Below are 25186 nucleotides of genomic sequence, written 5' to 3' on the forward strand. Positions count from 1 at the left end.
ACATCACCGATCACTGTGTCAGCTGAATTTCATTGCTTGCAGTCTCTAATTTGAGTCAGAAGGTGTGGTTCCAAGTCCTACTCTAGGAATCGAGGACATAATCTGACACACCTCGGTCATAGTATGGTGATGCAACATCATAGCCTTTGTCCGCCAGTTGAGATGTTAGACCAAGACCATGCCTGCTTGCACAGTAGATATTCAAAGTCCTAAAGTTGTGTACAAAGAAGTTCCCCCCAATAAATAACACTAATTAAATTCACTGGTCAACCAACCATTGATGGGACCTTTCTATCTGCAAATCAGCATCAATATTCACCAATAGAGGAACAGTCACAACATTTCCAAACTTACAGTGAATTGTGAAGCATTTGTGAATACTTCTGAGATGTGTCAAAGCACTATAAATGAAAACTCGCTCTTCCTTTCTTAGCTCCTCTTTCTGATGAAGGATTTTGGATGAGTCTTACTTTGAAAGGAGATCTTCCTTGTTGCACTACTTCCCTGCCTTTGGTCTCCACAATACACAGAAAATCAGAGTAAAGCAGACAGTGGTGATTCCAGTAGCACCATACTGGACTGGGAAACGATGATTCTCTGACATGCTGAAGTTGAACACTGCCTGCCTGATATTACTGCCACTCGGGAGAGAACTCCCCCCACAACTACTTAGTCAGGTTATATATTCAGCAATCAGATAGCTACTTGAACTTGTTAGAGCAAGGTCTTCCTTTGATTGTAGTAGACATCCCACACGTCTCTGCAGCCAAAAAAGTTGCCACAGTGCTTATTGGAGTATATCGCTGACTGCTACCAATTTCTGATAGGAAGTAACTCGAGTTAGAGGTCATTAAATTTAATTCATCATTACTTCATAATTATTCTTCAGACAAATATCCATCAAAAATAGCCTTACACTTTCAAGATGTATTACCGTTTTTGCTTTGCTATTGTGGATGATGCAAGCTTTAATAGGTCCATCTTAGCCACTGAAGTTTTTGCTCCCCTACATGGAGATCCACATGCCAATGGCAGGTGGTAAGAACAGAAGAGTTTCCTGGTAGGCCATGTGGTGGAAAGAACTTTGGAGCCTCAATCATCATTATCCGTATCTCCAAACTATAACCTATAACATGCATGTAAAAGTGCATGCTGCCACAGCAACGTGGGCTCCCTGATGTGTAACACTCCACCACCACCACCACCACATGGGGATCACGTCTTTCTCTGGATGTCACTACCTACTTAGTCTGCAACAATGCATGGAGAATACATAGGGCTGAATTTTCTGGCTGGCGCGGTGCAGAGCGGGCGCAGGTGGGCGTGGACCTGCCGCAACCGGGTCAGCGCTGCCATTTTTCGGGGGCCAATTAAGGCCCGCCCAGCATATTTCACAACTCCTGTGAATAGCAGGAGTAGGGGGGCACGCTCAGCCCGCCAGGTCCAGTGGCGACCCAGCAGCCTGAATAAAGGAAGGCCTGGCAGCCTTGGAAAGGCTGCTTGCAATGGCTGGGCGAAGGGCTCTGCAGAGGGGCAATGGAGGTGATACAAGTCTGGAGGGTAGGCCATTGGGGCAGGCCAGGCCAGAGGGTAGGCCATCGGGGCAGGCCAAGCCGGAGGGTAGGGCGGGGGGGCCAGTGTGCCCCTCGTTATTCCGATGACTGCCTTGCTGCCCTCCTTGAGGAGCTGGCAGCACGATGGGAGGTGCTGGCTCCCCAGGACGGGAGGAGGCGGCCCCCGCAACGTGATGCAACGCACCTGGATCCAGTGTCACAAGCACTTCAACGACTTGTTGCGCTCTGGAAGGGTGAGGACAATGTTGGCATTGGTCACTTAACCCAGCAGGTCAGCTTTCCCCGCTGCTGCACACCACCCCTCCCCCTGCCGCCCCACCCAAGTCTGAGTGTAGTGACTGCATTGAATCATTGATGGCATGTGTCCTTTGCTGGGTGGGCCTGAGAGGGTGGTGAAGCGATGGGCCCTGTGCCCGCAACATGTGGTGCACTGAGACCCACATGACTGTTTTGGGGGCAACCTGGAGGAGCTGCACCTAGATGCTGTGCTTGAACTGCAGGACACGTCCAAGTCAGGGTGACATGCTGGCAGGGGAGCTTCAAGGTCAGGGTGACATGCTGGGAGGGGAGCTTCAAGATGGCGTGGCAACGAACCATCTACTGCCCTCTGCGCTCCACATGCTTGCGCCTCCTTGCTACGGAAGGATATACCGTGTGGTGCCTAATGTGATGTAGGCAGCATGTGGCCAAGGGGGAGGTGGGGGGTGCGGGGAACAGGCCTAGCACCTTTGTGTGAATGTTCGGCAGCAGCGGGGTGAGGAGGCACAGGAGCCCTGATGTGTCCCATTCTGGTTGGGGTGGGCAGTGCGTGATGAGAGTCCAGGTACAATTTGCACAAATCAATGCTCATCTCTCATTTTCAGGAGAAGAATGCTCATAATGCTGCAGAGCGTGTGAGAACTGGCAGTGGCTAGGCGCAGTTAGCCATTCTCAGCTGGTTTGAGCAGGGGGCCCTGCATTTGCAGGCGCCATGCGCCCAGACCCACTGGTGTCGATGAGGCTGGGGTACAATGGCCAGGTATGTATGGCCTGCAGTGAGGTCAGCATTGTTCTCCCAACAGCCATAGCAGTGCTGAATGTTAAGTGATTTAATTTTGCAACGTGGCTTGACCATTGCTTATGGAAAGATGAGTGCATAATGATCCAGGGGATAAGGGGTGCATTTTGTCATTGTCTCCACATTAACTGATCCAATGTCCTTGTTCTTCCTTTCAGCATCAGCGGAGCAGGGCCGGGAGGAGGAGCAGCAGAGGCCCCCTCTCACACCTGAGGGCCCTGAAGTCTCACCAGCGTCACACCATCTGCGCCAGGCAGGCACCAGCACAGATACCAGTACCTCGGTGGGAGTTAGAACATCAGCTAGTGTCCCGGGGCACAGCAGTGAGGGCACTTCACAGTCGCTGGAGGAGCTGGCAGAGACAGAGTGTCCATGGTGCCAGCAGTCGGAGGATTGCAGGGGACCAGGCACATGCTCAGTCGGTGTCTGATGATGTGCCTCTGGAGTCGTCCGCGACACAGCAGGGGCAGGAAATGCAGCCAGGTGTGCGGGAGTATCTGGGAGAGATACATGAGGCCATGCTTGGCTTGGTCTCCATGGTGGAGGAGCCTACGCGGACGATCGCCATAGCAATGAGCCACATGTCCCAGTGCCATGCGCCCTCCACAGAGTCAGTGGCAACTCTCGTGGAGAGGCTCCTCCAGGAGACCCATCAGGCCTTCCTGGGGATGCGCTCTGACCAGCAAGCCCTCACATTGGCATTGACCTCAGCTAGTCAGTGCCAGTGTGGGAGATGGTCTGGGCACCAAGTTTCCCAGCTTGGTGCCCATCCATCCACGGTGAGCAGGGAGGTCCGAACCGACCTCACGTCGGCATAGCAGCTGCCTCTCATCTTTGCGGGCATCTCCCAGGGCACTCCAGATGAGGGCAGCAGCTCCTCTGCCCCTCTCCCAGTGACCGTAGCATCCAGTGAGGCTGCGACGACTGGGGAGATGCCAGCTGTGGAACTGGCAGATCCCTCCCAGGCGGGGCCAGCACACGCTCCACGGGCCAGAGGACGACCGCCAAGGCCATCGAGGCCAACAGGACAGCAGAGTCAGCAGGCTGTCTCAGATGCCACTCCCAGCGATGGGGCAGGACCAAGACGTAGCACCCGGAAACGTAAACATAAGGCACCCTAGGCACACCACGGGTTTATCACTGGTGCTTTTGTGTTGGCCCGAGATGAGGTCTTTATGATTTGCTTTGAATTGGAACACCATTGTAATTTTTTTGGCTTAAGTTTCTTTACTTGTGATATTAAATTCAGACATGTGACCATGGCTGAGGGTGCCTCTTTTCTTCTGCACGTGCATGGTTTCCAAAAATGTTATGAGTGCTTTGTGGGACGTTCAGCTTTATTAACAAGGCCGTTAGTTACTGTTCCTAACTTGGCAGATTTGGCACTTGGGTATCGAGCATGGAGCTTCCCGCCCAGGCTTGTCCTGGAGCTTCATCTGTGGTGTACTAGCTGAAGGATCGCTGGATTAAAGCCTCCCAGGTGTCCCTGTCTCCCTGCAGTATGCCCAGGTCAGCGACTACCCCCTCAGCATTTCCCTGTGCATGCTCATCCTCGGACTCACTGCTGGGCTCATTGTGTGCAGCCGCAGCCACTGCGTCGACGTCTTCATCGTCCGCTGCATCCCCCCTTTCCAGTGCAAGATTGTGGAGAGCGTAACATGCAACCACTATCAGCAACACATGATCAGGGGGGTACTGGAGTGCGCCACCTGAGCAGTCCAGGCATCTGAAGCACATCTTGAGAAGACCGATGGTTCTTTCCACCACGGCCCTTGTGGAGGTGTGGCTCCTATTGTACTGCTGCTCAGCCTCTGTTCTTGGATGGCAGAGAGGCGTCATGAGCCACCTTCTGAGTGGATAGCCCATGTCACCCAGCTGCTATTCATCCAGCTGAGCCGGAGCACTGAAGAGCCCTGGCACCTGGGAGTGTCTGAGGATGTAGGCGTCGTGGGAGCTGCCTGGGTACCTTGCACAGACTTGTAAAATCGGCATCCTGCGGTTACACACTATCTGCACGTTCATGGAGTGGAAGCCCTTCCTGTTGATGAAGGCACCGGGCTCACCTGCTGGCGCCTTGATGGCCACATGTGTGCAACCTATAGCACCCTGGACGCGGGGGAAGAGAGCAATGGCCGTGAAGCCTCTGGCTTGCTGTGTCTGACTTGCCAGGTCCCAACGAAAGTGGATGAAGGTCAATGCACGCCTAAACAGAGCGTCTGTAACCTGCTTGACACAAGTGTGGGCAGCTGATTGGGAGACACCGCAAAGATCACCCACTGACCCCTGAAAGGAGCCAGAGGCATAGAAGGTGAGGGCAACTGTGACCTTCAGAGCTGCTGGCATGGGGTGTCCGCCCACAGAGTTAGGGGAGATCTCAGGCCCTATCATCTGACAAATACAGTTGACTGTCTCCCTTGAGAGTCGGCGCCTCCGTCGACACTGCACCTCAGACATATTGAGGTAGCTGCTTCGCCGCCTGTATACCCTGGCAGCAGGATAGTGGCGTCTTCTGCGGCCCCTTCCACCTTGGACTACCTCTTGGCCCTGCACCTCTTATGCCTGTGCCTGTCCTCCCAAAGGTGGCTCCCCTGGAGGCTGAATGTGCACTCCTGGTTTCCTCCCCCTTCTAGCCTTCCCTTCCTCCTCAGAGGAGGTGCCTCCAGTGGAAAGTTCAGCTCCCATTCCTAGGCAAAGGGAAGGCTCCCTGAAACCTGCAGGCCCAAAAAAGATTCTTTTGAGTGCTGACCTGAAGGTTAAGAGTCCAGACAAAGCAGCTGGTATGCATTTTGAAGTATTGCAGATCACACAGGCAAGTTTCAATAACTTTGAAAAATCAATACTTGAGAGAACACACCCGCAACCCCAGGGAACCCTCATATCCCGCCCGTGGATGAGGTTTATACAAATGTGTCCTACCTGCCTGCCCATTGCGCCCGTGCACCGACCCGAAGATTGCACAGGCACCAAAATATCGGCGTCGATTGGTGAATCAAGGACCTTAAGTGGCTCGTTAATTAATGGCGGACGCACAGCGGATATCATCGAGCACCCGCCCAATGAAATATCGCGATGGCGCACGGTGACGTCTGACGCATGCCTGACGTCACTGTGCGTAATTTTACACGCGGACGTGCGGGGCCCATCCCCACACGCCAACAGGAAAATCCTGCCCATAGAATTGCAACAAAAGATAATTATTACCTTCATTCTTCCAAGTGAAAAATATATGTCACTCAGTGTTTCCATTCATCCATCCCCACTAAGGATCCTTTCCATTTCACGAAGGACATATTTTTCCGAGTCCAATCTTATGCTTTTTTTTTATATTCATTCATGGGATGCAGGCGTCGCTGACTAAGCCAGCATTTATTGCCCATCCCTAATTGCCCTTGGTGGTAGTGAGCTGCCGCCTTGAACCACTACAGTCCCTGTGGTGTTGGTGCACCCAGTGTTTTTAGGGAGGGGGCTCCAGGATTTTGACCCAGTGACAGTGAAGGAACGACAAAATATTTCCAAATCAGGATAGTGAGTGACTTGGAGGGAAACTTCCAGGTGGTGGTGTTCCCATGTATCTGCTGCTCTTGCCCTTCTAGATGGTAGTGGTCATGGGTTTGGAAGGCGCTGTCTAAGGAGGCTTGGTGAGTTCCTGCAGTGCGTCTTGTAAATGAAACACACTGCTGCCATTGTGTGCCAGTGGTGAAGGGAGTGAATGTTTGTGGATGGGATATTAATCAAACAGGCTGCTTTGTCCTGGATGCTGTCAAGCTTCTTGAGTGTTGTTGGAGCTGCACACATCCAGGCAAGTGGAGAGTTTTCCAATACACTCCTGACTTGTGTCTTGTAGTTGGTGGACAAGCTTTGTGGAGTTAGGAGGTGAGTTATATGTTGGGAGAGGACAAAAGATTTGTGCAATATTCCCAGTGTCATAGCATTAAAAGTTGTAAAGGGTTTTGGGGGTAGGGTGCAGGGGATGGGGAGGGTGATCTCTTCCTTGATTCTCCCCAGTGAACAATGCTGGTGCCAGCTTGCTGTAATAGATACCTTTTAATTTAACGAATAATGTCTACTTCAAAGATAGATCTTCCTTTTATAGCTCAGTAATTAATAATGAAGTTAAATAGTTTTAATGTAAAAATGAAGCATTTAAGAACTGGGCTTTCACTATAAAATTTGCATATTTCTCCTAAGCTGGTCTTAACCTTTCTTGTCCTTAATATGTTGCAACATCATTGTTTAGTGTTTTTGACATAATTCAAACATAACTTTCCAGATAGAAACCTGATATATTTAGAGTAATAAGAGATTTAGAGGTACGAACTGCTTGCATTAATATGATAACATCATTGTTTATTTTATCAACATTGAACTAGGAATTATTTCAAAAGCTAGACTAACCTGAATTTCATGACGACATTTAGATCTTTGACAAGATTAACTTGACAGGTTCAATCAAGCATGTGGTGTGACTGACTATATAGACTAACAGCTGGTGCCATCTTCTGCTATAGTTTTGGCTAGATTACATTTTTGAGAAAGCACAGAGTATGAGCAAATTACTTAACTAAAAGAGGCAGTGTAGTTCCCTTAGTACATTTTGTAAGAGCATGTTCAAACCACAGGAAATGTACTTCTGGAATCCTTTAGCATAGGTTTTGATTTGGCCCTTGACTCCAAAGAGAAGCCGCATCTTGTTTCTGTTTCGCCATGTCATCAGTACACAGAAGGTTCTTACGGGATCCGTGTCAGAATGAAAAAATTGTGCACTGACTGGGGCCAGGAGGTTTTACAACTTGTAGATATTGCTGCCATGAATAACGCTATGTTGATGTATTGAGCACTTAATGAGTAGTGCACGTTTTCCTCTCATTTTCTCTGATTTTTAAGAAATGTGCTTGGATATGGTTGAAGGTAAGAAAAGGCTTTTGGCCCATCAGATGTGGAGTTATAGAACCCTTCCTACCTCTTCCTAGCAACGAGTCATATTTTGAATGTGCCTTCACTTTATTACTTTGCCTGGCATAAGAACACAAGAAATAGGATCAAGAGTAGATTATATGGCCCATTGAGCCTGCACCACCATTAATTACGATAATGGCTGATCTTGGGCTTCAACTCCATTATCCCATCCACTCCCCATATCCCTTAAATCCCTGACAGACCAAAACTCTGTTTATCCCAGCCTTAAATATATTCAACAACGGAGCATCAACAACCCTCTGTGGTAGGGAATTCCAGAGATTTGCAACCCTTTGAGTAAAGTAATTTCTCCTTATCTCAGTCCTAAATGATCGGCCCCTTATCCTGACATTGTGCCTCCATGTTTTAGGCTCCCCCACCAGTGGAAAAACCCTCTCAGCATCTACCCTATCCAAACCCCTTCAGAATTTTAGAACAAAAACAAAAATACCTGGAAAAACTCAGCAGGTCTGACAGCATCTGCGGAGAGGAACACAGTTAATGTTTTGAGTCTGAATGACTCTTCATCAGAAATAAGGAAAAATAGAAAAGAGGTGAAATATAAGCCATAAGAGGGGGGCTGGGACAGGTAGAGCTGGATAGAGGGCCAGTGATAGGTGGAGATTACCAAAAGATGTCATAGACAAAAGAACAAAGAGGTGTTGACGGTGGTGATATTATCTAAGGAATGTGCTAAAGGGGACATTAAGGGTAGAAAGCAGGACGAGCAAGGTACAGATAGCCCTAGTGGGGGTGGGGTGGGGGGGGAATCGAAATAGGCTAAAAGGTAGCGATAAAACAATGGATGGAAATAAATTTTAAAATAATGGAAATAGGTGGGAAAAGAAAAATATATATAAATTATTGGAAAAGGGGTGGGGATGGAGGAGAGAGTTCATGATCTAAAGTTGTTGAACTCAATATTCAGTCCGGAAGGCTGTAAAGTACCTTGTTGGAAGATGAGGTGCTGTTCCTCCAGTTTGCGTTGAGCTTCACTGGAACATTGCACCAGGCCAAGGACGGACATGTGGGCATGAGAGCAGGGTGGTGTGTTGAAATGGCAAGCGACAGGAAGGTCTGGGTCATGCTTGCGGAAAGACCGAAGGTGTTCCGCAAAGCGGCCACCCAGTCTGCATTTGGTCTCTCCAATGTAGAGGAAACCGCATTGGGAGCAGCGTATGTAGTAGACATTTTGTAGGTTTAATTGAGATCGCCTCTCATTCTTCTAAACTCCAGAGAATATAAGCCTAATTTACTTAGCCCCACATCATAGGACGACTCCCTCATCCCAGGGACCAATTTAGTGGACCTTCATGCACTGCCTCCAATGAAAGTATACCTTTCTTAAATGTGGAGACCAAAACTGCACACAGTATTCCAGATGTGGCCTCGCCAAAACCCTGTACAATTGCAGCAAGATTTATTTATTCTTGTTCTCCAATACCCTTACAATAAAGGCCAATATGCCATTTGCCTTCCGAATTGCTTGCTGCACCTGCGTGCTAACTTTCTGCCTTCTTTGTACAAGCACACCCAAATCTCTTTGAACATCAATGCTTACAAGTTTTACACCTTTTTAAAAAAAATTCTGCTTTTCTGTTCACGCAACCAAAGTGAATAACTTCACACTTCCCTAGATCATATTCCATCTGCCATCTTGTTGCCCACTCCCTTAACCTGTCTAGATCTCTGTGCAGCCCCTCTTTGTCCTCCCCACAGCTTACCTTCCCACCTAGCTTGGTATCATTAGCAAACTTTGATGCATTATTGTCTCACAGATAATTTCAAATTTTACCATCTTTAAGTAAAAAGAAACCTATTTTAAATGTGTTACTCACCGAAATGCCCTCTATTTCTACAAGCTTAATTTATTCATGTGATATTCTATGTTTACTTTATCCACAATATTTGATATTTCGTACACCCTGATTTTACACATTTATATACCGCTACTGTAGACTGTAGGGCTTAAAGCTTCCCTATTCTTTCTGCACAGCTGGAATCAAGCTTGCTGCTCATCACTGCATGTTTGTCAGTGTATATCCCTTTTATGATTCTTTCATTGTCACTGGGCAATAAACCTGGAATTTCCTATCTAACTTCATCATATGGACCACTGCAAAACTGCAGCAGTTCAAGAAGGCCCTCTTGGGTAGGCAATCAATGTGGTCTTGCCAATGTTGCCCACATCATAAATAAAGTACTTGAAGTGTTGCAAGAGCAGTGAATCATAAAGCCTTAGAATAACATCTATTTTCTTGAAATTTAATGTTCTAATTATGTGTCTCTGCATTGTATTAGCTTGATATTCGCTTCATCACATTGCCTCGACAATGAAATAAATAAATCTACTTTTACTACATGGTCTTTTTACTGTGCCCTTGTGCTCATTATATTTCATTCTGCATTAATGCCTCACATTTTTTTCAACTATTCATTATTTACTTTTGTCTACATTTTCTTACAGGTTGTTAATTGCATTCTAATGAAATAGGACCAACATCTTAAATCATTGATGTAAAGCAATAAAGCAACCTTGAAATGAAGTTCCAGTTATTACAGCAGTTTGTAGAGTATTTTGCTTACTATCCATTCCCACATTTCAAAATAGCAGACTTAATGCATTCTATATTTAATCCTGCCTTTGGAATAAGGAAATATGTAGTCTTGATCCAATTTTTCAAATTGATTAGTTATAATCTAAGCAGAAAATAGTGACTACATTGGGTATGTTTCCTTCTCATTTTTAATATATTGGTTTATTGTTTTACAGAGCTCCCTTTTGAAGTCCTCATGTACATTTTTCGATGGGTTGTGTCAAGTGATTTGGACTTACGATCTTTAGAACAATTGTCCATGGTCTGCCGTGCATTTTACATTTGTGCAAGGTATCATTTATGAATGAGTAACGTGCATCAAAGGCTCATTCTTTCTTCATTCAATCAGAAAAATGATAATATTTCAAATTTTTCTTGTACGATTCTTCAAGGAAATTAATAGGTAAGCTTGGTGTCTAATCATGCCGTATAATGTGGCAACCATGCAGATTACAAAAGTTTTGGGTTAAGTTCTTGATCTGTGTTGAGTTGGCTAATCTCACCCAAGTTGCACGAGTGTCACTGCATTTAGTATCATCTACCGTGGGCTAAGTTCCCTTTCATAATCTTTATCCATGTTTCAGATCAGATATGTTCAAATTGCCTAGCGTAAGTATGAGATACTGCTCATGAGGCTTGGTTGGAGCAGCATAGGTACCGGTTGTATAGTGGGAAGGGGAATTAAATTGGAGATCTAAATAGTTACCATGGTTACAGGCATTTCAGATGCTTGATAAACTGCCAAATTAGATTGACAGAAGTACAAGTAAATCAAATGGAAAATGTGTTTGGAGCCTTTGCTGCTGAGGGAAGTAGTGAGTGGACAAATGTGTACGTATTTAGTGACTCGAGCATTTTCTTCTCACCAGTTTCATTTTATTCATTTCTCTTTGTCAGAGATCCTGAAATCTGGCGCTTGGCCTGCCTGAAGGTATGGGGTAGAGCATGCAGTAGCTTGGTCCTCTACACTTCCTGGAGACAGATGTTTCTAGAAAGACCTCATGTCCGTTTTGATGGTGAGTTGATAATGAGCAACCTAAATTTTAACATTGTGTTGTGTAAATTATATAACTAAACTACCTGTGGAAGAATCTTTCACTTGCTTTGGTGGTACTGATTTATTTGGTATTGGTGTCTGACCATGTAACTGTGAAATTTGCAACAGTTGAGCTTTTTGAAACCCATTCAGTTATTTATAAAATATGGCACATGGAACATCTCAAGATTATTTGCAAATTTTGTTAACATGTTAATTTTTGTAGAATTTTTGGTACGTATTTGCTCTAGATTGTTATAGAATCATTGGTAGTGACATACATTTCACAAAGGATGATATTAAAATTAATTTCCATAAGAGTGTATGTAGAAATATATTGTCATTTAGAGGAATCATGAAAAGTTTTCTAACAGTATAGCTTCACCTTCCTTTTTTCTATATTCTGATTTTTTTTTTGGCATTCAAAGTTACTGTTTCTCGACTACATATTTACTGCATCCAGTTCATGATCTCAAAAATCTGTTTGGTATATAATTATATGAAGCTTATCAAAGTACTACAAACTATTATGAAATAATTTGCATGGTTTCAAGAATTTAGTTTTTATTAATAACCTAAAGTATTGAACCCCAATTTGTTTTAAAATTGTAAATACTGAAAATATAAAATTTCTGCTGTTCATTCCTCGCACGTTCTCCAATGATCGACAATGATATTAAATCACCAAATCTTGCTTCACTCCTTCCACCACCAACGCAGTGGCAGCCATGTGTACCATCTACAAATGCACTTCAGCAATTCACCAAGGCCCCTTCGACTGCACCTTCCAAACCCGTGGCCTGTACCACCTAGAAGGACAAGGACATCAGATGCATGGGAACACCACAACCGTCAACTTCCCCTCCGAGCCACGTACCATCCTGACTTGGAACTATATCATCATTGCTTCACTGTTGCGAGGTCAAAATCCTGGAACTTTCTTCCTAACATCATTGTGGGTGTATATGTCATAGGCAGATTTGTTGTCTCTTGCAGACTGGCTCATTCTCCCCACAACTGACTGTCAGCCATTGCTTTCATTTTCTCCGAAAAGCAAAGTGGAGCCCAGTAAGATGGAGATAAAATACAATAACATCTAATTAATGACATTGTCAAAGACCTTGGTATAGATTGCTAACCTGTTCCTTAGTCAGTCTGTGGTGGAGGGAAACCATAAGTAGGGGAAGAGAAAAAAATAAATGTGTTACAAAAAACATTCCAGAATGTGAAGTACAATCCCATTAATAGTTTCAAGTTTTAATTTCAGAAATGTCAGTGCCAAATTGTGGCATGTACAACAATAGGAAGCTCCAGGTGTGCTGTATGCCTGACATCTCTTTTCAATGTGTCAAAAATGGTGTTACATACCTTAATGTAAACGTTCCAGTGTTTAACAAAGGTATAACTGAAAGAATCCACAAATACAATACCCACATCAGAAAATATAGAATGTTAATTCTGATCTGTACTGAATTTACTAAAAATGTGAATGTCAGGTTTGAAAAAGAATTTTTATAAATCAGGTCTTTCATTTTATTTAAATGTTCAAAAAGATGTCTTTCCTCTTTCTCCCCTCCCACTCACTTCCCTTAAAGGTGTTGACATCCTGTGGTCTGATCGGTCATCATGGAGGGGCGCAACAGCCGAGCCACATAATGTAAAACAGAATTACCTGGAAAAACTCAGCAAGTCTGGCAGCATCGGCGGAGAAGAAATCAGTTAACGTTTCGAGCCTTCATGGCCCTTCGGCAGAACTGGAGCATAGTTAGAAGGGAGAAATATAAATTGGTTTAAGGTGGGTGGGGGGGGGGCGAAGAGACACATTGAGGGTGTGGTGTGATGATTGTGGAGATGAGCAGATAATCAAAAGATGTCACAGACAAAAGGGTCAAAGAGGTGTTGAAGGTGGTGGTCTTTGTCTGAGAAAAGTGCTAATTAAGAATGGAAGACAGGATATTCAAAGTACAGCTCTAGTGGGGGTGGGGTGGAAAGACTAAAGGTTTTAGTTTTAGATTTAAAAATAATGGAAATAGGTGGGGAAAGAAGAATCTATATAAATTATTGAAAAAAAAAGCGGGGGTGGGGGAAAGAAACGGGGTGGGGATGGGGGGAGGGGAGTTTAAGATCTAAAGTTGGATCTTAAACTCCCCCTCCCCCCATCCCCACCCCGTTTCTTATCCCCCCCCCCACTTTTTTTTTTCAATAATTTATATAGATTCTTCTTTCCCCACCTATTTCCATTATTTTTAAATCTAAAACTAAAACCTTTAGTCTTTCCACCCCACCCCCACTAGAGCTGTACTTTGAATATCCTGTCTTCCATTCTTAATTAGCACTTTTCTCAGACAAAGACCACCACCTTCAACACCTCTTTGACCCTTTTGTCTGTGACATCTTTTGATTACCTGCTCATCTCCACAATCATCACACCACACCCTCAATGTGTCTCTTTCCCCCCCCCCCCCCCCCCCCAACCACCTTAAACCAATTTATATTTCTCCCTTCTAACTATGCTCCAGTTCTGCCGAAGGGCCATGAAGGCTCGAAACGTTAACTGATTTCTTCTCCGCCGATGCTGCCAGACTTGCTGAGTTTTTCCAGGTAATTCTGTTTTTGTTTTGGATTTCCAGCATCCGCAGTAGCTTTTAGCCACATAATGTAATGTTTTGATGTACAATTCCAGCTACAGTTGTTGAATAAAATTTGGGGGCTCCCATCCTGACTGATTTTTCCATTCCTAATCCAAGGTCACTGAGGGAAACTTAAGTTCCTGTACCATCCCCCCACTGAATTGGCTAATTCAGCACGGATTGAATCTGGATTTTACAAACATCTACCTCAGCTACCTGCAGCCTTAATCAGCTGAACCATAGGGGAAGCTGAGTTATCCTTATTCACTTTAATTCAAATTGGCATGAATGCTGTCTGATGTAGAAAAGATCTGATTAGGTGAAGCATAAATAACTATATAGGGTATGGGAAGCTGAAGTCTTCTCATGGCGTGATGCAGTGCACCTGTAAAGGTGCTGATTAAAAGACAAATGTTTTTCGTTTTGATTTTTTTGAAATTTATTCATTCATGGAATGTGTATGCACTGGCAAGACCAGCATATACTTCCTATCCCTTGAGAAGGTGGTGGTGAGCCACCTTCTCAAACTGCTCCAGACCATGTGGTGAGAGTACACCCACAGCGTTGTTAGAAATTCCATGATTTTGACCTAGCAACAATGAAGGAATGACAATATATTTCCAAGTCAGGATGATGTGTTATTTCAAGGTGCTGGCAGTGTCTCTATGCATCTGCTGCCCTTGTCCTTCTATGTGGTAGAGGCCATGGGTGTAGTGTTATGATATGGTAGGTGGTATTTGCCAGCCTGACCAAATCCACAAGGGAAATTTGGCCATGCTATCACAATGCTTTTGCGGTTTGTATTTATTACGAGAAGGTTTGTGCCTTGAACTCAGAAGTAATGAGTCCACTAACACCTTTAGAGATTTTAAAAATTAAATTAAGACATTTATTAACAAAAGAAAGGAATGAAACATACACAAGATTATAGTTACACTGTTACTTAATATTGTAACAAATCCCAAAATTCCTAATTAACTTGACACCCAACTACACACCCCCTTTAAGGCAACAGTCCAAAATAGATTTTAAATGTAGAGGCAATCCAACAAGGTTACCACAGCACCCACTTAACGGTGGAATTCCAACGGCTTTTTAACACAACTTTGGTTGCTGGAACAGCAGACTTTTGCAACGCGACTCGAGGCTGTTTCCTCAAGGGCAGAATCTTCTGGCCTGCCCCCCCACGCCGACGCATAAAATGACGCGTGGTGACTTCAGGCGTGCATCCCGGAGTCGGCTGCGTGCCCATCGAGCTATCAAGGATTTATTAATGAAATAAGCATTTTTATCAAAATTCATAAACATGTTCCAGCTCATGTGACACTGTCACATGAGGGGACATGTCTGGATAATTTTATTTTCTCTTTTTTCAATGCTTCATAATTAAATTAATTTCTCTGAGGCAGCTCTGTGCCACAGAGAGATTCCTGCCTTCTTTCGTGCGCATGTGCGAAAGAGCGCAGGCCCTGACTCTCCCCCCTCCCCCCACCCACACAGGTAATGCTGAGCGCTTCTGGGTATGCATCACACTGGGCAGGCCTTAATAGGCCCGCCCGCGCAAAATGGCGGCACGCATGCCCGCGCCCACTCCTGACCGGCCTGCCCAACGGGGAGAAAATCTCCCCTAAGTCTGTTTCACAAGGTGTATCTTTTAGCTCTTATACGGCCACCCCGATACAATATTCCATCCTTCTTTAAATATATTCCTTCCTCTTTAATCTGTAGATCCCATTGTTTCCATGTGCCTTTGGAATTTACTTTTCCCATAATATAAAAATCTTTCATGTTGTCAATATGGCCTTTTCCTTTTGGAGAAAAATAAACGTAATAGCCTTGCCCTCCTTTATCCTGTCAGTTGTAAAACTTTGTCATGTTTCTTTGAAAACCAGGCACCTCCCACTTATCTTAAAATACAAATTTCATTCACATCCTATCTACTAACTTTACCTTAGCTAACTCATTAGCATTTCAAATACCCTTTTTACACCTAACTCTTTTTTGATAACTTTGACCTTGCAGTCTATCCAACTCTAATTCAATTAAATCAGCCACACAGACAGAACCATCCACACACACACCCACAAACATAAGCCTACTTTACATACCCGACAATAATAATATGAAAAATCTGGTAGTTTCGTGACAGTAGGAGTTGCTGTCATAGAAGTCTGGGTGAGTTGCTGCCGTGCACCTTATAGATAATGTACACTGCAGTCACATTGCACTGGTGGTGGAGAGAGTAAATATTTAAGCAGTTGGATGAGGTGCCAATCAAGCAGCCTGCTTCTTCCTCGCTGTTGTTGAACCTAATGATTGTTGTTGGATTTGCACTCACCTAGGCAAGTGGAGAATATTCCATTCAACACTCCTGACTTGTGTCTTCCAGATGGTGGAAAGGATTTGGGGAGTCAGAAGATCAGTCACTCACCAGAGAATTGCTGATCTCTGACTTGTTTTTATTGCCACAATATTTGAGTGGCTGATCCAGTGGGGGATTCAGATGGTAATGCAGTTGAATGTCAAGGGTGGGTGGTTAGACCCTCTTTTATTAGAGATGGTCATTGCCTGGCACTTGTGTGAGGTGAATGTTACTTGCCACTTATGCCCAAGCCTGGATGTTGTCCAGGTCTTGCTGCATATGCGCACCGACTGCTTCATAACCTGAGTTGCATACGTGACTGAATGCTGCAGTTATCAGTGAACATCATCACTCTGATGTTGTGGTGGAGGGTACATTGAAGAAGATGGTTGGGCCTCAGACACTGCCCTGAGGAGCTCAGCCCCTGGGCTGAGATGATTGGCCTTCAACAACGACAACCATCTGTCTTAGATATGGTTGTGCCCCCAGTCATTGGAGAGTTTTTCTCCTGATTCCATTAACTTCAGTTTTACTAGGACTCTTTGATGCCGCACACTCAGTCAAATGCTGCCTTGATGCCAAGGTCAGTCACTCTAACTTCACATATGGAATCAGCTCTTCTGACCATGTTTGAACCAAGGCTGTAATGAGGTCTGGAACCGAGTGGTCCTTATTTTTAATTCATGGGATGCGTGCATTGCTGGCAAGTCCAGCATTTATTGTCCATCCTTATTTACACAGCTGAGTGGTTTGCTAGGCCATTTTAGAGGACAGCCAAGACTCATCATGTTACTGTGAGTCTATCGTCACGTATAGGCTAGACTAGGTAAGGATGGTAGCTTTCCTTTCCTAAAGGACATTATTATACCAGATGGGTTTTTAATGACAACCTAGTAGTTTCATTGTCACCATTGCTGATACTATTTAATTAATTCAGTGCAGTCAAATTCTCCATCTGCTGTGATGTAATTTGAACTCTCGTCATCGGATTATTAGTCCAGGCCTCTGTAATACTAGTCCTGTAGCAAAATCATTGTGGTACTGTACCCCTAAAGTCCTGGTGGAACCCAAACAACCATTAGTGTGTTGAGCAGGTTATTGGTGAGGAGCTTGATAGCACTATTGACAACACCTCCCATCACTTTTTGAATAATTGATAGTAGGTTCAAGGAGGGGTAATTGGCTAGGTTGGATTTGCCCTGCATTTCGTGAACAGGACACACCATGTACAATTTTTAATTTTGTTGGGTAGATGCCAATGTTGCAGCTGTACTGGAACTAGAGGCTAGAGACACAGCTAGTTCTGTAGCACTAGAGCCCGAATATTGTTGGTGTCCATTGCCTTTGCTGTATCCAGATAGCGTTCCTATTATGTGGAGTGAATTGGCTGAAGACTGGCATCTGTAATGGTAGAGATCTCAGGATGCAGGCCAAGATGGGTCATCCACTTGGCACTTCAGGCTGAAAATGGTTGTAAACCCTTCAGTCTTGTCTTTTATACTCATGCTGGGCTTAGCAATTACTGCATTACCATCACTGAAACTCCCACTGGATCAGCCAGTCAAGTACTGTAGCAATGAGAGCAAGTCAGAGGCTGGGAATTCTGCGGTGAGTTCACCTTCTGACTCCTTTCCACCTTTTCTAAAGCCTTTCCACCATCTACAAGGCACAAGTGTTAAATGGAATAATCTCTTTTTGCTTAGAAGAATGTGGCTGCAACAGTACTCAAGAAGTTCAACAACATCCGGGATGAAATATTTTACAAAGTTACTCTACAATTTTCTCACAGGACAATAATTTGAGACATTTAAGGTTGTTGGCATGGCTGTTCACACATTGGGAACTGCATTTTGTTTGTAATTTAGGATAATATGATTATCCCTAAGGTTTGGCTGAGACGGGGAATCACATAGCCTGCCTACCTAGAAGGTAGGCCTAGAGCCATTTATGGGCTGCTTTAATAGGGTTGTTAGTCTGTAGTCCCATTCTGATCTTGGGAGATTGTCATTTGGAATGACAGAGAAGAACTCCAGACCACTGAAGTTCCAAATGGAGTTTGTATATTATCCACCCTATTATACTAATGTTTCACCCACCCACTCTGCCAGAGTGGAAGAATACATCTTGTAGTGAAAGTTGCATTCACCTGTGCGTTGCAGGAGGGATTCACTCTCCAGGAATTTTGCCTAGCAGTACCATGGCCCTTGGTCTACAGAGGTTGAATGCATTGTGCTACGCCCATGAGAAAAATCTATTTTGTGATGTTTCCTTCTGGCCATCATTCCTATCAAATCTATTGTTATGAATTCAAGGTTTTATAAGATGATTATTTTGGGACTGTCTCTTTAATTCAAGGTAAAATATGGTAGTGAAGAGAGTCATGAATTCTGTTATGAGTTATGAAGGTGGCAGGGAAACAAGTCAAGAGTTACTGAAAGCAAGGTGAAAATGTTCACACCTGAAACAAAGGCAAAAGCAGAAGAGTAGCTGGGGCTATCTGTGGACAGACTTGCTGTCTCTCAGATTTTGAACAGAAAGAGTGAGATGGAGGGAGGTTGCACAGAGAGACAAAGGGTTGCAGCTCGCGTGGTCAGCAGAGAGGAGGGTGAATGTCTTTCTAGACTACCAGGCAGAATGCTGGAGGGAAGGCAATCTCTGATTAAAGAGACACATCCCGTGGCAATGTGAGGAATCTGGAAGATTTGTCCTAGCATGGCCAAAGGGGAAAGAGCTGCCGAGTGGGCCTTACTGCTGGTATTCGGTTCAGGGCTTTTCTGGAAACTGGGAGAAGCACCTTTTGACGGTTACTCAGTGCTACGACTTGATGAAGCTGAGGGAAGCAAACAATGGGAGCTGGGAGTGATATTGGATTGGTTCCTGTAAAAACTGCAGTCCTACAGATAACAGGCAGTGAAGTATATCTGTGCATGGGGCTTTCGGTCATGTTAGAAGTTAAAAGGGGGATATATTTTCTGTGGTTTTGAGTGCTAGTTGCCCAACTGAGTAGTATTTAGCAAATGTTGCTTTTAGTTTGTTATATAAGTCTTAAAACTTGAAATCTTGTTGTGCAATTCCTTTAAGGCGGTCACTGTGAGTTCAAATATCTTATTAAAAATCATTGGTCTCAATGGGGATTGTAACACAGAAGTATTTGTAGCGCACTATATGCTCAGTACATTCTCTTGAGCTGGTCCTCATGCTTTCTGCTGTAGGCGCCAGTCGTGAGCTTCTTTTCTCATACCATTACTTTTTCATTATCTGGCACTTCAGCCCCTTGTACCAAGCTGTTCTTAAGCTTTCTGGGCCTTTTTCTGAATGGAAGGCATATATCATGCAAAGTATGTAAAAAATCTGCAGACATGCCTGGGTGTGGAAGTGTAGTTCGGAAACAAAGGTGGGGCAGGAAAGTGGAGTTGAGGTAGAATGTCGCCCGTGATGACCTTGAGCAGTGGAGCCATCTCGAGGAGTCGCATGGCCCACTCCTACTTCTATTTCTTATGTTCCAGGAGGAACTTCTGTTCAATATTTTATAACTATTTAATTTTTACTGAGCATAGCCACAGTTCAACTTGTTATGTGTAGATAGATACCTTTTTCTTCCCTACCATTAGTTTTTGCACTGCACATTGCACCTTTTGCTTTCTTTTCAGTGCTGTTTTTCAGTGTTTCTTCCAGTAGTTAAAGATAGTGTTGTTGTCCTCGTTGCTGTATCAAAGCTTTTTCCAATTTTTTCAATGATCCGTAAGCTTGTGGTTTTCTTGCCTTTTGTACAATTCTTTGTCCTGTACTCAGGATTGTAATAACAATTTAGCAATTGCAAGTTGACTGGAGAAATTTTATGTAGAAAATTGCTTAGAGCTTTTGTCATCCACTAATTGTGAAGGGTTAGGATCAAAGTAACTAGAGAATTTGTAAATTTTAATGATGATCTCATTCTTTGTTTAAAAAAAAATGCAATTCTTATCGGGAGAAAAAATTCAGTTAAATTCACTTAAAGCAAACTATTTTCACTTGGCTAACTTCAAAGTAAATTCCTAAAGCATGTAAAAAAAAAAGTAGATATTTTAAAATAAAAAAATCAGAGTAATGGCAATAATTCAACTGTTTTGAGATTTATGATGGACTGATACTTGATACCTGCTAACAATGCTGATATTTTTGTAGGTGTTTATATCAACAAGACAACCTATATACGTCAAGGAGAGGAGTCTCTGGATGGTTTTTACAGGGCATGGCATCAGGTGGAATATTACAGGTACATTACCTCTCTTTTAAAAGAAAAGATCATTAGCAGAAAATGACATATACATAGGTAATCAAAACCCTAAATACACAGGTGTTTTATTATCGTGGACATGTTCCCTCCTGGGTTGGTTTGATTGAAGTCAATCTCATAACAGTAGCAAAGTTTATAACATACTAGTTAAATATAACTTGTAGAGTTGAGCAAATAAGATAAAGGTGATACTTTTAAATGAAAAATTTCCGTTTAGGTGTTTCATGTGTTTTTAATCGGTAGGCGAGAACTTCAATTTTTAGATCATATCCCTACATCTACATAAAGACCTAACATTTAAAGTTAGCGGAGTTCAGCTGTCAACATCAGTGGGTCCAGTCAGCTAGTGGTTCCATTGACCTAGCAAGCCTTTGCATCCTAAATGCTCATCTCGAGATTTTGACCATTTTGTGCCCACCATGAACTGCTGTTTACTTTTGGCATCCTCCCAATTATAATATTCGCCTTTTAACTGATACTTTTTCTGATATAATTGTTTAATAAAAACAGAAAATGCTGGAAATGGTCCAGTTTTTATTTCCAATTTCCAGTATCCAGAGTATTTTGCTTTAGTATCAGAAAAGTAATTTGGGTCATCAAAAGTACATCACCGAAATATTAGTTAATTATGAGTGCAAAGGGACTTGGGAGTCCTAGTTCAGGATTCTCTTAAGGTTATCTTGCAGGTTGAGTCGGTAGTTAGGAAGGCAAATGCAATGTTGGCATTTATTTCGAGAGGACTAGAATATAAAAGCAGGGGTGTGCTGCTGAGGCTTTGTAAGGCTCTAGTCAGACCACATTTTGAATATTGTGAGCAATTTTGGGCCCCATATCTCAGGAAGGATGTGCTGGCCCTGGAGAGGGGTCCAGAGGAGGTTCACAAGAATGATCCCAGGAATGAAAGGCTTAACATATGAGGAACGTTTGAGGACTCTGGGCCTATACTCAATGGAGTTTAGGATGAGGGGAGATCTGATTGAAACTTACAGAATACTGAAAGGCCTGGATAGATTGGACGTGGGGAAGATATTTCCGTTAGTAGAAGATACTAGGACCCGAAGGCACAGCCTCAGAGTAAAGGGAAGACCTTTTAGAACAGAGATGAGGAGAAACTTCTTTAGCCAGAGAGTGGTGAATCTATGGAATTCATTGCCACAGAAGGCTGTGGAGGCCAGGTCATTGAGTGTATTTAAGACCGAGATAGATAGGTCCTTGATTGGTAAGGGGATCAAAGGTTAGGGGGAGAAGGCGGGAGAATGGGGTTGAGAAACTTTTCAGCCATGATTGAATGGCAGAGCAGACTCAATGGGCCGAATGGCCTAATTTCTGCTCTCATGTCTTATGGTCTTAAATACTAATTTCTGAGAGCCACATAATAGATTTTCTCAAAGTAGCTAAATTTCTACTGGCATTTTTGGTAGAACCTTTGTTTTCCAAAACAGAAGTTGACACCTCTCTGTGGTTCAGTGGGTACATGCAACACATAGTGTCGTGCTGAAACCTGCAAGCCAGGAAGGATTTCAAGTTAAATCTGCATTTGAACTGAATTATCTGGGAGAGGCAATGTAGAACCCTATAATTCATACTATAATTTGTTTTATGTCCTTCACCTAGGAAGGAGAAAATTAGCCAGGACTCCTAATTCTGATTACTAGACATTGACCCTTGCAAGCAAGTCTGTTTTATTTAGATATTGGGCAAGGACTGACTCTGGTTTGGTTCTAGTGACCTATGATCAAGCAACAATCAAGCACCATTAACATAGTAAAACTTGTCAAGGTGCTTCACAGGAGCATTACCAAACAAAATTGATAACGAACCATGTGAGATATTGGGACAAAGGTCACAGAAATAGGTTTTAAGCAGTGCCTTTAAGGAGGTGAGATGGGCAGAAAGTTTGAGGGAGGAATTCTAGAACTTTGGGTGTAGACAGCTGAAGGCACAATTGCCAATGACGAAGTAATAAGTGATTCATCAAAGGCTCAAATTGGAGGAGCACACAATGCTTGAAGGTTTGTGGGGCTGGAAGAGGTTGCAGAAATGGAGAGGATCAAGGCCATGGAGGAATTTGAAGACAAGAATGAGAAGTTTAAAATTAAGGTGTTGGTGGGCTTGGAGACGAGGTAGGTCAGTGAACACAAAGGTTATGGGGGAACTGGACTTGTTGCGAGTTAGGAAACTGGCAGCAGCATTTTTAATGAACGCAAGTTTACAGAGGGCGGGAGATCAGCCAAGAGAGCATTGGAGAATTCGAGTCTAGAGATAACTAAGGCATGGATGAAGGTTTTAGCAGCAGATGAGCTGAGGCAAGGGCAGAGTCAGGTAATGTTACAGAGGTGTAATTAGGTGTGTTAGTGCTGGAGAGGATATGGGGTCAGAAACTGAGATCATGGCCAGGTAGTTTAAATCTGGGGGCAGGGGATTGGGAGATTCATGATATGATCATTTTGATCTGATGGCCCTTTGTGATTATAATTTTTTTAAGGAGATATACTGAAATGTCACAATTAGGTGTCAATCCTTAACTCAATGATAGCACTCTCATCTCTTGATCAAGAAGGTTGTGCAAGATACATAATCACAGATAGCACTTCACTATAGCACTGAGGGACTGTTGCACTGTCAGATGTGTCATCTTTCAGACTGAGTTAAGCCACATTTCCTCTGCCCTTTCAGGTGGATGTAAAATCATTCCATGACACAACTTGAAGAATAGGGAGCACTCCTGGCATCCTGGCCAACATTTGTTCCTCAACAAACACCTTTTCTTGAAAAGAGCTGAACTGTTTTGTTTGTGGGATCATTCTGTGTACAGATTTGCTGCTGTAGAGTGCTTTGAGATGTCCCATGATTGGGAAAGGTGCTGTATAAATGCAAGTTTTTCCTTACGAATGGTAATGAATGTAACTTCATATATAAGAATAGTTAGAAGCCTACTGCTGTAGTGGTATTGGAAGATATTTGAATTATTTAGGATATGGTGAATGATGTGGCTGGCTCAAGAGGAGAAAAATTTAAATGATTTGCACAACATTTTGTTTTTCTTTTACTAAATGTTCATGGATGTACATAAAAACCAAACATGCAATATTCACTAAGCTTAGCTAGGAACCTGTATACATAACCAAATGTGTAGTGTACATCAATCTATATAACAGTTCCATTTTTTTTGTTACCCCAATGTAATTTTCTTCTTTCTAATTAACTTCTCTCTTTCTTTGTTATTTAACAAATTATATTGAAATTTTTTTTTAGTCCTTTCAAAAATACCTTCTAAATCACTTTGGGAAGAAACAAAACCATTTGCATTTCAACCAAAAATATTTTGTTCCAAGATACATCTACATAGCAGTTCTCCAAGAATTACACCAAGGATGCCTGAAAATAACATTTAGAACATGAATCACACACAGTCGTTTGGTATTATAGAACTTGAGTATTGCTAAAAAAAACCTTTTCGTCTTGCACTCATCAGGACACTTGGCAAGAATGCCAATATAAGGAGAAAACAAAAATTTATACTGTATGTGAAGAGTGTGCTGATTGATTGGCAAGTGGCATTGCCATGGAGAATGCACCAGTGATGGTGACTGACAGTTAAGTGCTGAGCATAGTTTGAAATTTAAACCAGGCAGCTTGACCCTGATTGGTCAAGGCATTGCCCTGGGGTATGAGTCAGTGAATAGCAATCACTTATTTTGTTTAGCTGAAACAGGCACAATGTGTGTACATGTTCTTTCTGTCTGCAAAGAACAGGGCCCTGTGTATTAATTTATGTATATTCCAGTACACAGCTGTTGCACGCTGCTACTATGTAGTAGCAACACGAGTGGTATTCGCCACTAGCAAGATGCTGTCATCAAGCCAAAAAGACATTCTGCCTATCATACAAATGAATAATGTGATATATGAATTTCAGTGCCAGTGTGATACTAGGTATGTAGGCCGTATGTCCCAAAGACTGGCGGATTGTATCAAACAGCATGTCCCAGCTGCTGTTCACAACGGGCAGGGTACAGACCATACCCAATCAGCCAGTGCTTGCAAAATTCAAAACACAGTGTCCAACATTAGATGTGAATCCGCGCTTGGACAACACTTGCTAAATAATCCTCACTGTGCTAAGAATTGCGCTGACAGCCAATTTAAGATTATCAGTCAGGCTTGCAGTGTGGTGCATTTGCGTGTACTGGAAGCTACATATATTAATACACAGGGCAACTTGTTCTTTGCAGACAGAAAGAACATGTACACACATTACGCCTCTTTCAGCTAAACAAAATAAGTGACAGCCATTCGCTGACTCATTCCTCAGGGCAATGCCTTGACCAATCAGGGTCAAGCTGGTGCATTCTCCCTGGCAACGCCACTTGCCAACCAATAGCACTCTCTTCACATACAGTATAAATTGTTGTTTTCCCCTTATATTGGTATTCTTGCGAAGTGTCCTGATGAGTGCAAGACAACAAGCGTAGGCATGTCTTTTTTCAGCAATAAATCACAAAATCCAATAGTTCCCCCCAAAAGATGACTATTTATCCCATCGTCTGCAATTGCTCTAAAAACTGCACCCTGCTGATACCATTTTGAAAGTTACGATTGAACCTGTTTCCATCACTTTTTCAGTCAGTGTATTCCACAAAGTAACAACTTGCAGTATAAAATATTTCTCATCTCCCACCTAATTCTTTTGTCAAT

The 25186-nt window shown here is 43.4% G+C and overlaps 1 protein-coding gene across 1 annotated transcript in view; it reads left to right on the forward strand.

Moving 5' to 3' along the window:
* fbxo9 (F-box protein 9) overlaps nt 1-25186 on the forward strand; it is a 109561-nt gene that overhangs the window by 74100 nt on the left and 10275 nt on the right. Inside the window, 3 exon segments of the mRNA XM_078541917.1 lie at nt 10361-10475; nt 11082-11200; nt 20377-20467. Of these exon segments, the coding sequence (XP_078398043.1) occupies nt 10361-10475; nt 11082-11200; nt 20377-20467 (325 nt within the window).

This window comes from Cetorhinus maximus, chromosome 5, assembly GCF_964194155.1.
Source record: "Cetorhinus maximus chromosome 5, sCetMax3.hap1.1, whole genome shotgun sequence".
Lineage (NCBI taxonomy): Eukaryota > Metazoa > Chordata > Chondrichthyes > Lamniformes > Cetorhinidae > Cetorhinus > Cetorhinus maximus.